General features: G+C 46.8%; 1 protein-coding gene, 1 long non-coding RNA gene and 1 pseudogene across 3 annotated transcripts in view; 1 reads left to right on the plus strand and 2 right to left on the minus strand.

Moving 5' to 3' along the window:
* Positions 1–4,790, minus strand: part of COG2 (component of oligomeric golgi complex 2) — a 50,521-nt gene extending 45,731 nt beyond the window's left edge. The window contains exon 1 of one of the 2 annotated variants that reach the window (XM_026008675.2): positions 4,556–4,790. In XM_026008675.2, the coding sequence (XP_025864460.2) occupies positions 4,556–4,627 (72 nt within the window). In that variant the 5' untranslated portion in view covers positions 4,628–4,790. The remainder of the gene's footprint in view (positions 1–4,555) is intronic. The other variant, XM_026008678.2, reaches the window with a different exon arrangement.
* A 1,963-nt stretch (positions 4,791–6,753) lies between these two features.
* On the plus strand, positions 6,754–7,886 carry LOC112927419 (glyceraldehyde-3-phosphate dehydrogenase pseudogene; annotated as a pseudogene).
* Positions 7,887–11,084: 3,198 nt separating this feature from the next.
* LOC112927418 (uncharacterized) overlaps positions 11,085–18,100 on the minus strand; it is a 36,404-nt gene continuing 29,388 nt past the window's right edge. Inside the window, exons 3-4 of the long non-coding RNA XR_003236528.2 lie at positions 13,734–17,845; positions 11,085–13,586 (exon numbers count right to left, since the gene is read on the minus strand). This is a non-coding gene — a long non-coding RNA (uncharacterized lncRNA). The remainder of the gene's footprint in view (positions 13,587–13,733; positions 17,846–18,100) is intronic.

Below are 18,100 nucleotides of genomic sequence, written 5' to 3' on the forward strand. Positions count from 1 at the left end.
CCAGACTCCTTACCTGCAAACCAGAAAAACCGACCACTGTCTTTTTTTCACAGGAGCATAAAATGTCAAGAGCTGGAAGAGACTGCAAAGATCATGTAGATAAGCACTGCCTCATTATACTAATGAGGAAACTGAAGCCCAGAGGCGAGTGATTTGCCCCAAGCCACACACAAGCAGACAGCAGAGCTGAAAGTGGACCCACATCTCTGGGTCACAGCTACTCAACCAGCACAAAGAGATCTGAGCAGCTGGTCATTTTTCCCTTTTCCATGTTGTCAGTTAGAATGCATATTCCTTGAGAACAGAGACACCCTAGACACACTTCCTACAGTGCAGACCACGGACCGGAAAAAGACAAGGACAGGTGCAAGGAGACTGGGTCAGAAGCCTCTATGGCATGATGGTGAGAGAGCACTGTGAAGTACAAAAAGAGATGGAGAGAAGTAGATGGATATGAGAGGTATGCAGGATGTGAAATCCACAGGACTTGGTAACAGACTAGATTTTGGAAAGGTGAGAGAGGAGTTGACTCCTGAGTTTTCCAACTCCCAACTAGATGGTTGGTGGAGCATTTACTGAGATAGGCAATAGGATAAGAAAGCTGGTTTCCAGGGGAGGAGGAGCTCACAAATTCAGTTTTCAACATGATGAGATTGAGGGACCACAAACATATCCAAATCAGCAAGTTCAGTATATAAGATTGGTGCTCAGGAGGCATTTAGGCCAGAGACAGGAATCTGCCTCAGCTGCCTATAGGTGGTCACTGAAGCTGCATGAAGGGTCATCCAGGGAAAGGAGAGGATGTGTGACTGAGCCCATAACCAGCCATTTAATGGCTACTAGGAGAAGAATGATTATGCACAAAAGACAGACCACAGAGGTATGACAAAAATGAGAAAGCAGTGCAGGGGGATCCCTGGGTGGCTCAGCGTTTTAGCACCTGCTTTCAACCCAGGGTGTGATCCTGAAGACCTGGGATCGAGTCCAACATCAGGCTCCCTGCATGAAGCCTGCTTCTGTCAATGCCTGTGTCTCTGCCTCTCTCTCTGTGTCTCTCATGAATAAATAAATAAAATCTTAAAAAATAAAAAATAAATAAATAAATAAAATAAAGAAAGCAGTGCAGGACATTTGGTTTGGTGCCAGGTCCAGTAAGGAGACAAAAAAAGGTCTGCTGAACTGATTTACACCTGGCTAACTTGGTAAGAACTTTATTTAGAGGAACAATGAAGCCTTAAAAGTGAAAGGTGGAAAAAAAAGTGAAAGGTGAGAAAGTAAAGACAACCCTTGAGCCCTGGCTGTGATGAGCAAGAGTGACAGGGCAATACCTAGAGGTGGGAGGGTCCAGTGGAAGAGCCTAAAATAGGAGCATGTGTAGAAGAAGCGCAGGAGAGAGGATCCTAACAGGGTCCAGGGAAGGCAAGACGGCATGGCTGCCAAGCAAGGGTGAAATCTTAGCCTGAGGAGGGAGGAGAGCCCCTTCACATAACAGGCAAGGAGCAGAAGGTGAAGGGTACAAATACAAGAATGGGACTGTGATTGGCAAGATGAAGGAGCTCCCTTTTTTTTTTTTTAAGATTTTATTTATTTATTCATAGAGACACACACAGAGAGAGAGAGGCAGAGACACAGGCAGAGGGAGAAGCAGGCTCCATGCAGGGAGCCCGACATGGGACTCGAGCCCGGGTCCCCAGGATCACACCCCGGGCTGCAGGTGGCACCAAACCGCTGCGCCACCGGGGATGCCCAGGAGCTCCCATTTGATGTCTGCTATTTTTTCTGTAAAACTGGAGATGAGTCACATGTTGAGATTTAAGGGAAAGGCTATGATGTCAACAGCACACCCATGTAAATGGGTCTAATTTATCTCTATTATGCCACTTTCTCTCCCCTACCAAGTCACTACCAATACCTTATGTGCTATTCACCTATAGTTGGCTGTCAATCCTAAGGATTTTTGTATTTTTAAGCTGACAAAGTATGATGTTGCCTCCACCTCTGCACCAGGTGACTCTCCCCACCTGCCACTCCTGCATTGTGATCACCTACGTCTTTCACATACCTTTCCTCTCCTCTGTATTTCTCATTAGATCTCATAAAAACCACCGAAATAACTTGTTAATTAGTCTTCTGCCAACAGTCAGCTCCAGTGCAACAGATACGACCATGCAACTTCTTGCTTTAAACCTGACTGTACATCCACAATGAATCAACATCAACACAAATCCGTCACTGCAGTCTCCCCAAGGTACAATTGGCAGCCCCAGCCCATCTACTTTTCTACCTCCCCCGTCTCATTCCTGGGCACTCTTCCAGGCTCCAGCCACTGTGGACTAAGGGGAGATTCTGGGCACAAACGTTCTTCCTACCACCAGCTCAAGAACCAAAACTGTATCTCCATCTATCTTTGTGCCATCATGTCTGGATCGCTGGCTGGCACCCAGTAGGTGATCAATGAATGCCTGTTTACTGAATGAGCAACTACCATTGCCCTACCAGGTCCACATCACATTGGGTGGACTAACGACACATTTCTCAGCAACGACTGGATTTAAATAATCTCAACTCTCCCAGTGAAAACATATTCTCTAACTTTCCCTCAGGTACAAAACCTCTCCAGTTACAAAACGTGTTAAATCAGACATATATGTAGACGTATAACCCCAACCGCAAGCTCTTCACTCATTGCTTCTGCCATGGAACTGCCAAGTTATAAAATGTCTCTCTGAAGGAAACACAAATTGCAAATGACCTTTATCTCTGGGCCTCACCTAGACAATCAACAACGTTTTACACAGCACAGCTGTTCTACGTACTTTCCTTCATCACATGAAGAGGTCACGTTCATTAGCACCACAAATTATCTGGCACATTCAAAAGCTTAAGAGCCATGAAAGAACAGGGAGTTGCTGGCATTCGAGCCAGGTTCCGGGTCTGCTCTCTCCCTACCTCTAAGTCCTGCTTTAGAACTTCTATTTTGAGATCTCTATTTTCTGAAGCTGCTTTGGCCAAAGGCATTCCGTCAGCTCAGAGTGAGAGAGATGGCGGGGCTAGTCAGGCTGAGGGAATGCCGGTGTCAGGCTCCAAGGAAGCTGAAGAAGTCGAAAGACGGACAAGCCAGAGATTTCTGTGCTCTGAGATTCAGGTCTGTGTGTGTGCCTCTTCTTCTTCCAGTGACCTCTCCCTGTCATGTACCTTTAGTTAACAAAGGGTTTCTGGATCAGTGAAGTCACGCTCTGCCCTCTTGCAAACATCCCATTCAAGTTACACCTGTCATTACAGTGGCTTACTGGAAACACCCCTGTGTAAGAACAAGGGTCCAGCACTCCTCGGTCCAGACAGTCCTACATGTTAAAAATGACACGGCCACACTGCAGAGGATCCAGATATAAACACTTCTTAAAGCCGGAGTCTGAGAGATGTGATCTGAATGCAAATACCAAAAAGGGACTAGTTGGTTAGCTCAAAAAAAGAAAAAAAAACGTATTATGACTTGAAGCCATCAAAAAATAAGAAATTTAAACTCCTTTCAAAACTTTTAGGTGCCTATAGAGCCGAGCTTTTAACTTTCTCACATGAGACTAGCTACTAAGTGGTGTCAAAAATCCCAATTGTTGGGATCCCTGGGTAGCTCAGTGGTTTGGAGCCTCCCTTCCACCCAGGGCGGGATCCTGGAGACCCAGGATCGAGTCCCATGTCGGGCTCCCTGCATGGAGCCTGTGTCTCTGCCCACCCCCCTCTCTCTCTGTGTGTGTCTCATGAATAAATAAATAAAATCTTTTAAAAAAATCCCAATCGTTAAACATAGATTTTTTTCTTGATAGTTTAAGTACAAGACCCAGAAGAATACACATAATAAGTAAACCAGAGTTCCTCCTAGCTCTGATTCAAATCTTGGACATTTTCAAGACTGAGCCTGGTGAACCTTTATTGCCAGTAAAATGTTCTCAGTTTGTATTTCCATTCTGTAAATTTATGTGCTACGATTATCGGCAGACCAGCCTCGAGTTCCCCTTAACCAAGGGAAGCAGGGCACCGTCAGAAAAGGGGCTTGGTTTGCTTCGCAGCACCGCAACAGAATCAATGAGTAAGGACCGCGGCCGTTTAAACCTCTCATTTCAGGGCCTCGAGACGAAAAGTCAGGCAAAAACTTTTGACTACGTGCCCTTCTCACCCGACCCGATGCCCGGGTAGGTATACGCTGGCTGAGCTTCTGGGCGCCAGGCGCGGTCAGGCCGTCAGGCCAGGGGCCGGCGGTCCGACCCTAACGCAGTCGGGCCCCAGCGGGGACTTTTACGTTCAGCTCAAAACCACTCGCCCTGAACTTTCAGGCCTTTTCGCTGCAAGTGCACGATCTCACACAAGCGCCTGCTCCGGGCTGCGCCTACAAACCTGAGGCCAAGAGACCCACTGCGAAGCGCAGCGAGGTCCCCGCCGAGGGCCGGTCCGGGCGGGTGCGCCCAGGGAGCGCTCGGAGAAGCCCGAGGGAGGCCCGGGGGGCCAGCGAGGGCAGGCCACCCACGCCCGGCCCGGGGAGCCGCGCCCCGGCGCGCACCTTCATGAACTCGTCCTTGTCGAAGCACAGCGTGTCCGGCCCCTTGGGCAGGTTCATCCTACTTCTGTCCATCCCGCCGGCCGCCGCCTCTCAGCGCAGACCGTCGAGCCAGGAGAAGAGGCGGGAGGCTGCGCTCGCTGCCGCGGCGGCCGCGGCCACCGCCAGCTTCCACGGCCCGGCAGGCGCCGCTTCCGCCAACATGGCGGCGCCCGCGCCGCGGCCAATGAGCGGGGACGCCGCGGGCCCGCCCCCGCCTCCGCCGCCGCCGCCGCCAAGAGGGGCGCTCCCGCCGACGCCGCTGAGCCGGCGCGCGGTGCTGCCACCGCGAGGCGGAGGGCGGCACTACGGCCTCGCGCGCCGTCCGGCCGGGCCGCCCAGGAGCCCGCGGGGCCCGAGGGGAGCCGGGGAGGGGACGCTCAGGGGATGCTCAGGGGCGCCCCCCTCGGCCCCACCGTTTCCACTGGAAAATCGGCCCGCGGGGCTGTTCCCCTGTCTCCTCCCCGACACTGCCCCGCGGGAAGCAGAGCCGTGGCGGGACGCTGGCCCTCCGGCTCGGAGGCCGGTGTCCCGGGTCCGCACGGCGCCGCGTCGCCCCTCGGGCCGCCGGGCCCTCGCCACCCGCCCAGCGCCGCCGACGGCTGTTCTCATCGAGGCCGGGGACGCGCACGTGCGGGTTTGTGGGCAGCCTCGGAGCGAGCGCCCCCCGCCCCCGGCGCTCCCTCCTCCCCCATCCATCCCAAATTTATTTTTGAGATTTTCTTTCTTCTTCCATTGCTCTCGGTCCCGCTGCCCTCCCCTTCCGTGTCAATGCCGTGGTCGAATGATGATTCATTTCTCTTTCCTCTCCTTTGACTCTGACATCTCAGCCCACGAAGCCCCCTGCACGCCTCCCTTCCTGCAGCCCCGGGCCGCTGCTCCCGGTGCTGTGTTCCCCTGGAGGTAGCATGAGCCCTTAGTAGTCCTTACAGAGGGATGGAGCAGAGGAAGACAATACCTTATAACTAGAGTCTTGTATTCGAGTCACTCCAAACCGGAAAGTGGTCACTTTTTAAAAAAAATGTCCATATAGAATCCGAAACAATATATTCCCTAGCAGTGGGCCTGGCAAGGTTTGTTGAAGAAAATATTACCAGCCGATACCCAGAGAATAAGGTAGATGAGAGGAGAGCTGGAATCTTAGCTGGAAAATCAGAATAAATTGCCAGGGGAGCAATTATGAAAAGTGCACTCTATGTCCCTGTCATGTTGGTTTGGGTATAGGATTGAAAGCCTCATTATTTGGTCTTCGTTTGCTCTTATTATGAAATTTTTTTCAAACATACACAAGAGTATGTAAGGATCCCTGCTCTTCCGTGTATGTACCCATCACTCTGCTTCACCAATCCTGTTTCATGTGCCCTCCTCCTACCATGCCCCCTGCAGCACCACCCTATATAGTTTAGGGGGGGAACATCTGGAATACATTTCAAAGTAAAAAATCCCAAACACCACATCATTCTCTGCTCCCCAAATACCTTGGTTTACACATCAAAGAAGAAGGAGAAGAGGAAGAAGAGGAGGGGAAGAAGAAGGAGTATAAGGAAGAGAAGGAGAAAAGATGAAGAAGAAAAGAGATTTCCTCACAAACCCACAAAGCCACCTAACAAAATCAATAAACCCTCAGACTGGCTCTGAGAGGCATGACTTTTAGCCCAAGGCCACGCGGTTAATAAGTGACAAGTGCAAACCCAGGCAGCGCAAACTGCAAAGCCCACACTCATCCAAAGCGCCAGGAGAGGAGGCGAGGATGCTGGGCAGACCAAACAAAGCTTTCTGGGAAGCCCTGCCTGCCCTACAAGTCTGGAGTTGAACTGTTTCTTACCTTCATTGTAATTCCCTTCTGAAATTATTGCTAGGCCTTTCGTAAAGACATGAGCCTAAACTTGTGCAGCCTGGTGTGCTAATCTGGCGGATGTTGAGGGATTAGGGGCCAATGAAGAATGAAGATTCCTGCTGCCTGCTCTTCTAAGAGTCAGTAGGGAACAACCAAGACCCCCTACAGTGGGCTGCTGCCTGGAGCACCAGGCACCGGCAGTGGTGCCCTTAACCAAAGCCAGGAGCAACAGGAAAGATCCCATATGCTAATAGAACATCCTGGAGAGGCTCTCTGCTCCTCCCGGTTCGACAGACAGCCGCATCTTCTGGTGCAGTGCCAGCCGTGTCCCTGAGACACGATGGCAAAGGTCGGCGTCAACGGATCTGGCCGTATGGGGTGCCTGGTCACCAGGGCTGCTTTTAACTCTGGCAAAGTGGATATTGTCACCATCAATGACCCCTTCATTGATCTCAACTACATGGTGTACATGTTCCAGTATGACTCTATCCACGGCAAATTCCACAGCATGGTCAAGGCTGAGAATGGGAAACTTGTCATCCACAGGAAGCCCATCTCCATCTTCCAGGAGCGAGATCCCGCCAACATCAAATGGGATGATGCTGGTTCTGAGTATGTTGTGGAGTCCACTGGGGTCTTCACCACCATCGAGAAGGCTGGGGCTCACTTGAAGGGCAGGGCCAAGAGGGTCATCATCTCTGCTCCTTCTGCTGATGCCCTCATGTTTGTGATGGGCGTGAACCGCGAGAAGTATGACAACTCCCTCAAGATTGTCAGCAATGCCTCCTGCACCACCAACTGCTTGGCTCCTCTAGCCAAAGTCATCCATGACCACTTCGGCATCGTGGAGGGCCTCATGACCACCGTCCATGCCATCACTGCCACCCAGAAGACCATGGACGGCCCCTCTGGGAAGCTGTGGCGTGACGGCTGAGGGGCTGCCCAGAACATCATCCTGCTTCCACTGGAGCTGCCAAGGCTGTGGGCAAGGTCATCCCTGTGCTGAATGGGAAGCTCACTGGCATGGCCTTCTGTGTCCCCACCCCCAACGTGTCAGTTGTGGATCTGACCTGCCGCCTGGAGAAAGCTGCCAAATATGACGACATCAAGAAGGTAGTGAAGCAGGCATCGGAGGGCGCCCTCAAGGGCATCCTGGGCAACACTGAGGACTCCTATGACTTCAATAGTGACACCCACTCTTCCACATTCAATGCCAGGGCTGGCATTGCCCTCAATGACCACTTTGTCAAGCTCATTTCCTGGTATGACAATGAATTCAGCTACAGCAACCGGGTGGTGGACCTCATGGTCCACATGGCCTCCAAGGAGTAAGAGCCTCCTGGACCACCAGCCCCAGCAAGAACAAGAGGAAGAGAGGCCCTCAGCTGCTGGGGAGTCCCTGCCCCAACTTAATCCCCCAACACACTGAGAATTTCCTGACCTCCAATTTACATCCCAGACCCCGAGGAAGGGGAGGGGCTTGGGGAGCCCTACCTTGTCATCTACCATCAATAAAGTATACTGTACCCCCCCCCCCCAAAAAAAAGAACACCCTGGAGAGGACAAAGGAAAGACAATAAAGTGAAACCTGCCTAGAAGACACTGCCCCCAATTTCCACTCTGATATTCAGTTGGTACACACCATTTCAGCCACACAAAGTTAGGGGCTATACTCTGGCCAGAGCCTGCTATGTGTCCCCCCTGCTGCCCTGACCCCTTCCAAGCTTCAGGATCCAGACATTAGAAAGGTAACACATGGCTGAGCAGGGGTCCTCTGGCCACCTTTAGATTGGTTACTTGTCTCGCTGTTAAATATTTGTCTAGTGTTAAATGTTTGACTATGGTCTTTGGTGATAACACCTATTTCATAGGAAATAGGAGCTGGAATCCAGGAAACAGGAGCAGGAAGATTCCATTTGAAGGTAGATATGAAGCTTCTTATCCATGCCAGACATAATTGGTGGTCAGTATACCCTAATTTCTCCTCTCTTCTCTGATCTGTACTTTCCTTAAGAGGGATGAAAATTTAAGTTGACATGTTTTATCTTCAAGTCTCTTTCTATATTCCCTAATTTGTCTTTCTTGCCTTCATTTCACCCTAAAGCTTATGCCCACTACTTCCTTTCTAAGTAAATATTAACCCCCTTTGACTTTCTCTGGAAAATTCTCAGTTCCCTCTTTTCACTGGCACTGTGACAGGTCCTCATTTCTCCTTCCCACTCTTCTCTATTTATAGTTTTCACATTTTTGGTAGGTTTGCTACAGAACACTCAAAAATTGCAAAGAGAAATATTGTGCTCGGGAAATTTGTACGGGCATTTTCTCCAATATCATCCTTATGTTCTTCTGAGCCTCTCCTGAACTGTTGGACTAAAGCAGCCAACTCTTCCACCAGCAACCAGAGTCGTCCTTGTTCACTACTGTGGGAACAGAGGGTTTCCATTTTGAACTAAAGGCTGAGCATATAGTCTGGTGGTCTTCATTGCCAGGAAAGCAGGTGCAGGGTGGGCGGGGCATGGAGACAGGCATGGGGGAGGGGGGAGGCCTCCATGTGACTGGGAAAGCTCACAATGAGCCAACAGGGCCATTTCAACATCTTCTGTATTTTAGCTATACCTTGTTTCATTCCAGAGTGGATTTGAGGTCATTTGGTTTGATTCTTAAATGTTTCCCATTCTGGGGCACCTGGGTGGCTCAGTGGTTGAGCATCTGCCTTTGGCTCAGGGCATGATCCCAGGGTCCTGGGATCGAGTCCCGCATCAAGCTCCCCCGCAGGGAGCCTGCTTCTCCGTCTGCCTATGTCTCTGCCTCTCTGTGTGTGTCTCATGAATAAATAAATAAATAAATAAAACCTTTGGGATGCCTGGCTCGCTCAGTGGTGGAGCATCTGCCTTCTGCCCAGGTTGTGGTCCTGGAGTCCCGGCATGGAGTCCATGGAGTCCAGCATCGGGCTCCCCACAGGGAGCCTGCTTCTCTCTCTGCCTGTGTCTCTCATGAATAAATAAATAAAATCTTTTTAAAAAATTTTCATTCCAACAGAAAACAGATTAATCCGAGGGTCTCCCAAATTCTGCTTCATCTCTCTAATCAATTAGTATCCCAAATCAGGTATGATAGTACCAGAACATTCTTCCATGTGTATTTTATAACAGACTGACATTTTACCAGGTTTTTTTCAAACTAATAGGAATGGGATAACCTTTTCTTAAGTATTACAGGGAAAATCATGAAAGACTCTGAAATGAACCTAAGAGATCATAGTGTCTTCAAAGGGAAAACAGGTGTTGTCTCATGTACCCTTCTGGGCTAACTGATCCTATGGGATTTTCTGTGCCTTTCTAGTCTTTGAGCTGCTTTGAAATTCTATAGATCGTACATGATTGATATGGATGCAAATAATCTTGCTTATGGACATGCAAATGAATTTTATCCACTGAAAGGACAGTTGACCCTCTCTTTCCTTTGGTAGAAGCCAGTTCAGCACCCATTTGCATTCTATTTGCATATCTATTTGCATCTGTCAAAGCAAATTCATTTAAGTATTATTGATTATATACATGTCTGCATTTGAGATTCTCGCTTGAAGTGGTGGTTACATCTCAGGGTGGTTTGCATCCTATGAAAGGATTCTGGTAAATGAAAAGGGCAGAGAAATCAAATCAGAGTGAGTTTTAGAATTACCTTTTGTGTGGCCTGCGCTATGCCAGTGGGGAGAATGAATGAAGCTCAAGCCCCAGGATCTGGCCCTGAGGAGCCCCAATAATCTGTGTAGACATTGTCATACCTGACAAATGTACATTACTTTTTCCCGTCAGTGTTTCTCAGGGTTCAGTTAACCAACCTTTCTCTTCCATGCTACCCTCTCCTGTAGTGATATCAACTGTGCCCTTGGCTTCAGTTCCCATTTACGATAGAACACTTCTCCCATTGTATCACCACCATCTGTTTCTTTCCTCCCCACCAGACTCATGTAACCAACCACTTACTTGTGCTATTTCACTCTGATGTCCTATACACCTATACCCTCATTTCCCCTGAGCCTCAAAACTCAGAATGCTCAAAACTTGATTTATTATCTTTTCTGGAAGGCTTGCTTATCCTGCTTCATTTTGCTTCTTTAAAAATGGCTCTACCAATGCCAGGTGCATATACCAGAAATCCAGGAATCAATCATATGACTGAGCCTACCTGTTGTACTTTAAAACCCTTGCCCACAAACCTCCATGGATACTCAACACTGACTTCAAACTCCCTTGTCTCTCCAGTGGGTTTGCTTTGCCTCTAATGATGACTAATTTCACACCTTCAAGACTTGCCTCAACAACCCCAGCCTCTCCTTTTCTGAACAATGTCCTTTCACTCTCAGCTCATGTCCTAGTGCCACACTTCGGAGGGGGGTGGGGGTGGGAATAAAAGCCACTTATGCAGAAATTCCCTTTTCTTACCACCTTTAAATCACATTTATACCTGCATTTGTATCCATTTTTATTCGTTTTTAAACATTCACTCAACAAATATTTAGTAAGTACCTACTATGTGCTACACATTGCCCTGAGTGTTTGTAAACTTGTGGTGAACAACACAGAAAAGTCCCTGGCATCCTGGACTTTAGATGGTAATTGGAGAAATGTACAAGAAACAGAGAAAAGAAAAATGTGAGCTGAAGACAGAGCAGGTTTATTGAGAAGAGCAGAGAGAGACTATTCCAGGGGAACATGTGCCCACTGGCTATAATTCACCCAGTGGGGCCTCCCTCCTATGTTTGGGATTTATTCCCTCCAGCCTTTGCCAGGATTCCACTCCCAGTGTTAACATCAAGGTCTCCTTTCCAATGGATCCTTCCAATCAGCATATAAATAACCTTTGTCTCAAAATAAAAGACTTCCTTTGACTTTACATCTTCCTATAGCCGCCTCTATATTTCTTTCCCCATCTCATTCCTAGCATAACTTACAAAATATTTGTCTATACCTGTGGGTACACTATTAGGGTACCATGTCCCCAAGGATACCTGAAAAATCTTCAAAGAATCCACATGTGCAGATCATTTTAAGGAAGTCCATTTTCAGATCCAAACACCATCTATACTCTGTAGTATAAATGATATGCCCAAGAATGGGTCTGATATCATGATACTCTTCTCACTTCCTCCCAAATCTTATTAGCGTATGACTTGGGCTGATACCAAACTTGAAATTATTGGTTTTGTTTCAAGTAACATCCTTCAGTGGGTAATCTTGGGGCTCCACCACTAGGGCTTCTTCTCCTTGTTAAGGTTGAAGGTTAGCATTGGAAAGAGGGTATTTGGGTTGATGTTGAAGCTCTAAAATCAGAAAAACAACCAGTTTGGGTTAGTGACACGGATTCCTCTATATTTAAGTTAAATTATATTTTTTTAGAAACATAATAGGGAAAAACACAAGTAAGCATTTTAATGATGTCGTTTCATTCCAGTGTAGTTTGGTAAGTAAAATAACAGAAAACTAAGTTGTTCTTCCTTTAAAAAATCAAATTGTAGCAGGAAAATTGTATTCCAATGAAGTCAATCCTTTCCTGTTTCATTTTTTTAACGTTTAATATTTTCAATGTCTAGTTAATAAAATATACATAAACTGCAATGAAACATTTATGATTAAAAATTTCAGATGTCAACTTACAAATGTGCAAGGTGCATGAATTCTTGTAGGGGGTTTGTGCATCATACACTCCTAGTATTAGAAAACATGGACATACACTTGGCATTTCTAGGTTCTCATTTCTCTATTGCACTCTTAGTCACGTGGTTTCTCTTCCTACCATTCTGGACCTATACCCTCAGCTTGCTTCTCTGACTCCTCTCTGCACCTTAAGGAGCTTGATTCTGGGTTTTCTGTTCTCCCTCCATCAGGGTTTCACAACTTGGCACTATTGACACTTTGTCTGGATCATTCTCAGCTATGGGGCCTGTCATGTGCACTGCAGGATGTTTATAAGTATCTCTGGTCTCTAGCCACCAGATGCCACCAGGGTGGCCAGTAGCCACCCCTGACCCAGTTGTGACCACCAAAAAAGCGTCTGGATATTGTTCAATCTGCCCTGGGAGCAAAGCTCCTTGCCTCCCAGCCCCAGTTTGAGAACCACTGCTCTAGATGATTCCATCTGGCATCACTGATTTAAGTACTTTGTATAAGCTGAAGGCTCTGAAGTTAGCATCTTTAATCCTCACCTGACATTGGAGCTGAGACTCGTGTGCCCGACTGCCTGCAGCATTTCTCCAGGAATATGTAACAGGAGTCTTATTTTCACCATGATTTCTAACCTGCTCCCTCCTCAACCTGCTCCTGTCCCAGTCTCCCCGTCTTAGTAAATGGCATCCCCACCTACCACCTAAAGCCTCAGTCCCTGGGATGGGTTCATCTTATCTCATATTTAATCCAACAGCAAAGCCAACTGATTTTACCTCTAAAACAGAAGTCAGACCTGATCACTGCTCTTCATATCCACTGCTCCCATTTGAACTCAGACCTTGAAATTTTTTTGCATTTCAGATACTGCAAATAGACTTTGGTCTCATGACTACACCTATGTAGATATTTTATAAAATCGCTGAAGATCACTAATCACTACCACATTGCCAAATCTAATGAGTAATTCTCAGATCTCAAATGACTCAATCCATCAGTCCCAAATGACACAGAAGTCCCTTCACTTCTCTTAAAATATTCTATTTTACTCATTGAGATTTTGGCTCTCTCTTCCTTTTCCACATTTGTCACTGATTGCTCCTTTCTCTGTTGGGTTCTCTTGAACTTCCTGACCTTTAAACATCAGTGTGCTCCTGGACTCAGAACTTCAGGCTGAATTTTCTGTGTTAAAAACAAAATTCAACTGAGCAAATTTTTAAAAACCTCTTGGCTTTATTCAGTGATTGATGAAATCGGCGGCACCTGATCTAACAGACTGAAAGGATCTCTGAGGAGTTGTACAAAATAAAAGACTTTTATAGGCAGAAGGAGGAAGGAGCAAACAAGTCACATTAATAATAATAAAAAAAGCAGGTTGGTTATCGCAAGGTGACTTTCCTTCAGGGGGTGGTGGGGGTCCATCAGGTAGATGACCTAAGGAGTGCTGATCAGGTGATGACTGAATGACTGGTTTCAGATTCCATTTCTGGGAGAGCTGAAATCATAAGTAAGTCTCGGTTCAGTGACATGGGGCTTAGCATAAGCAACTCTATTTTGTGTCTGTTATCTTGTTTTTAACAGTTACTTTATAACAAATAATAGCAATTTTAGTAGCTTTAAACAACTTAGTTTATTATCTTACCATTTCTGTCTGTCAGGAGGCCAGGTACAGCTTAATGGGGTCCTCCACTTGGGATCTCACTCAAAGGACAAGAGAAGGTGTCATCTGTATTCTCACCTACAGGCTCCACCAGGGAAGAATCTGCTTCCAAACCCACTCAGGTTGTTGGCAGAACTCATTTCCTTACACCTGTATCGTTTGATGGGAGGTCAGGAGGAGAGTCTTCTGGCTGTTAACTAGAGACCATCCTCAGCTCCCAAAGGCTACCTGCAGTCCCCCGTTGTATGACTGCCTCCACAGGTGGTTCAAAACATGGCTCTTTGCTTCTTCAGGGCCAGCAGGAAAGCCTCTCATTCCAATCAGTAAAAACAGTCTTATTTAATAACTTGTGATCATAATAATGACATCCCCTTACCTTGCCAAATTCTACAAGCAAGTCCCAGGTCCCATCCAAACTCTCGTCCACACTCAAAGGATAAACACAAGGGGACAGGTATCACGAAGCTGCCTTAGATGCTGTTGAACACACCTCTAACCACACTCACTGCATAGATAAGTCCACCTTTTCTCAGGGCCTGAAATATCACCTATATCCTAATGATGTTCATATTTATGTCTCCAGCCTGGACCTCATCCCTCAACTCTGAACTCATGTATTCAGTTGCCTGCCTGACATTTCAATGTGGATTCAACCACCATCTCAAATGTAACGGCTCCAAAACCAAACACCTGTTTCCCATCAAACTTGATTCTCTCGTAGTCTTTCCCATTTTAGCAAATGGCAACTTCATCGTTCCAGTGCCTCAGGCCAAAAAATCATAAAATCATCCCAACTCACCTTTTCCACATACTCCACACTTAATGTATCTACAAATCCTGTGTGTTTCACCTTCAAAATACACCCAGAATCTCACCACTTCTCCCCACCCCCACATTTACCACTCTGGTCCTGGCCAACACCACCTCTCACCTACATCGGTGGTCCTCACGCAGGAGAGTTTTGTGCACCTGCCCCCCAGGGGACTTTGACAGTCTCTGGAGACACTTTTGGTTGTCACAACTAGGGGAAAGGGTGCTACTGGCACCTAGTGGTCAGAGGCCAGGAGTCCTGGTAAATATCCTGTAGTGCAGGGGACAGCCCCCACAACAAGAATTTATGTGGCCCAAAATGTCATGAAATCTCAATCTATATTAATGCGAGTGGCCTCCTAACAGGTCTCCTGCCTCCAATCTTGCCCCCCCCCACCATAAGTCTATTCTTCACATAGTAGCTTGAGTGATTCTTTTCTAATCTAAGTCAAGTCAAGCCTCTTCAAAACCATCCAACGGCTTCTCGTCTAGCACAAAGTTAAAGGCAAATCTTTAAAGGATACCTGGGTGGCTCAGCGGTTGAGTGTCTGCCTTTGGCTCAGGGCATGATCCTGTAGTCCCGGGATCGAGTCCTGCATTGGGCTCCTGCAAAGAACCTGCTTCTCCCTCTGCCTATGTCTCTGCCCCTCTCTCTGTGTCTCTCATGAATAAATAAATCAATTTAAAAAAAAAAAAAGACAAATCTTTACAATGGTCTTTGAGGCCTTACGTGATCTGAGCCTACCACCTTCCTTACCTATCACCTACCACTTGCCCTCTTGCTCATTTTTTATCCAGCACTATTGGTCACAGTCACAGTGTAATTCTTGAAACACACCAGATGTGCTCCCACCTTGAGCTTGCTGTTTGCTTTGTTTGGAATACTCTTCTCCAAATAGCACGGTTGCTTATTCCTTAATTTCCTCCAGGTCTTTGCTCAAATGAGGGAGACTTTCCTGACACAATCTTCTATAAAGTACCAACCTACTCCCTTAAACCCCCACCCTCCACGTCCCCTTATGTAGCTTTACTTTTCTTTCTACCCATGTTGACATGTGACATATATGTATATTTATTTGCTTATTTTTTCACTCGACCACTAAAATGGAAGCTCCATGGGGGCAGTAAATTTATTTTGTCTGTTGTTAACTATTCTAAGATTTAGAACAGTACCTGACACATAGTAGGTGTTCCATAAATATTGCAGAATGGTTTGTTTCTATTTTTGCCTTCATTCTGCTCACTCTCTACACAGCAGCCAAAATGATCTTTTAGAAATCCAAAAGGAATACCACCACCACCCACAACCCACCACAAGACCCTTCAATGGCTTTTCATTGTGCTCACGCCTCAGTTGACAGTCTTCAGACCAGGCCAGATGAAGATTTCAGAGTTCTTGAAGCACCTGGGTAGCTCAGATGGTTAAACAACTGCCTTTGGCTCAGGTTGTGATCTCCTGATCCTGGCATTGAGTTCCAGGGGCTCCTGGCTCAGTGGGGAGTCTGCTTCTCTCTTTCTCTCTGCCTCCCCCCACCCCCCACACCCGTGCTCTCTCTCTCTCTGTCTCAAATGAATAAATAAAAATCTTTTTTTAAAAAAAGATTTCAGAGTTCTTAATCACTGAGAAGATTACAGTATCATCACCACTAGGGATAATTTTAAAGTTTTTAAATATTAGATCCCAAAATAAGTGTGTTAAAAGCCTAATTAATGATTTTGGATTTCACAAATTCAGATTTCACAAAGTCTCACTAATCTTTCACCTTGTGTATGTTTAATCTTTCCACTGCCCCCTTTTCTGCTTCAGGCACTAACTATACACTGCCAGAATTACTGTAATGGCCTTCCAATTTGTCTTCCCATCCCCAGCCCTATGCCTCTCTCCTTCCCCTCCCCACATCAATTCATCTTCTAAATTTATTTCAAGGAGCACCTGGGTGGCTCAGTGGTTGAGTGTCTGTCTTTGGCTCAGGTAGTGATCCTGGGGTCCTAGGGATCGAGTCCCACATCGGGTTCCCCATGGAGAGCCTGCTTCTCCCTCTGCCTGTGTCTCTCTGTCTCTCTTTATGTCCTTAAGAATAAATAAATGATATCTTTAAAAAGTAAAAAAATTTATTTCAAAATCATCACTCTAAAATGCACATCTCATTATATCCTTCTCCTACTGAAAATTAGTCAGTATCTCCTAAACATGTCCGAATTTCCTTGGTGTAGGATTTCTGAAGACCCTTTGGTTAAATGTGACAGCAACCCAAAGAAAACTGGTTTGAACAAAAGGGAAAAAGGAAACAAATAAAGCAAAACAAAAAAAGGGAATTTTCAGGTTCATGTAGGGAAGAATACTGTGGTAGTTCATAAAATCAAAAGAGCTGCAGAGCTAGCAGAGTCAAGAGGTAGGGACTGGAAAGCAGAATACTTTTCTCTTTGCCCATGTCTCATGATTACTTGTCTCCATGTGGCTACTTTCTTTATGGATAGTCTCTTCAAATGTCAGGGAAGATGGCCACTGCCAGCTCCTGAATCCCATCTAGCAAGGCCAGCAACTTCACTAAAAAGAGAATGTCTCCTTCCTGCCATTTACACATCAATCCCAGGGAGGCTGCAATTGGTCCTATTTGTGTCAGAGGGACCAATCACTGAATGTTCATATGTGTGGTTCCCCACCAGACTGCATAAAGCATGGAAGAAATTACCCTCAGGCAATGGGCATTCTGTCCCTAGAAGAGAGAGGTGAGAAAGCACAGTGGTCAGCCACAACACATGGCCAACAGCTTCCACCATTTGCTAAACATGGCACCTAAAGACCTTGCAGATCTGGCACCTAATGACCTCTTCAACTCCACTTTTATCTGTTCCTTCCTAGTGTTCTGTGCTCTAATCACAGTGAACTACTGTGAATTCTTGGATGGTTTTGGCTCTCACATACCTGCAGGTAGCCATACCTAATGCTCTCTGTGCCTAAAACACTATTTGCTGGCTTGTTATATGAAAGAAATACCTTTGGACATTCTTCATACATCATACACCTCATACAACACCTCCTCCACGAAGTCTTTGTTTTGACTTCTGGGTTTTACTATTATTTAGGGATAGTAAGGCCAACAGACCAGGAGACCACTGCCATTGAAAAGATAGTTGGTTACTCACAGATCCCAGAAGTAAGGGGGCCAGCCAAGCCACCAAGGTAGGGTTGAGGAGGACACAGGGAAGCACCAGGGTCTGTCAGGATAGCACTGAAGGTCTGTCAGGATAGGACTGAGAAACAAGAGCCTTTATTGTGGTTCCTGCAGGAAGGAATGGGGGAAGCAGGGACAGCAGTTTAGGACTGGCTCACTTGAATACTTCAGCAGGTGCTGGGGCCTAGGGGCTGTCTCTGGTTGTCTGGTACCTGGCCCGGGGTGGTTAAGGGTGATGAGTTCTACAGAGGAGGTGGTCAGGGATCCAGACTCTGCATTAATTGCTTTGCATTTAAAAAGCACACTCCCAGGTGAGTTGTTTACTCTCTCTAGGAATTGACCAACCCTGGAGGGGCAGTCCTT

This window comes from Vulpes vulpes, chromosome 4 (genome assembly GCF_048418805.1).
Source record: "Vulpes vulpes isolate BD-2025 chromosome 4, VulVul3, whole genome shotgun sequence".
NCBI classification, from domain to species: domain Eukaryota; kingdom Metazoa; phylum Chordata; class Mammalia; order Carnivora; family Canidae; genus Vulpes; species Vulpes vulpes.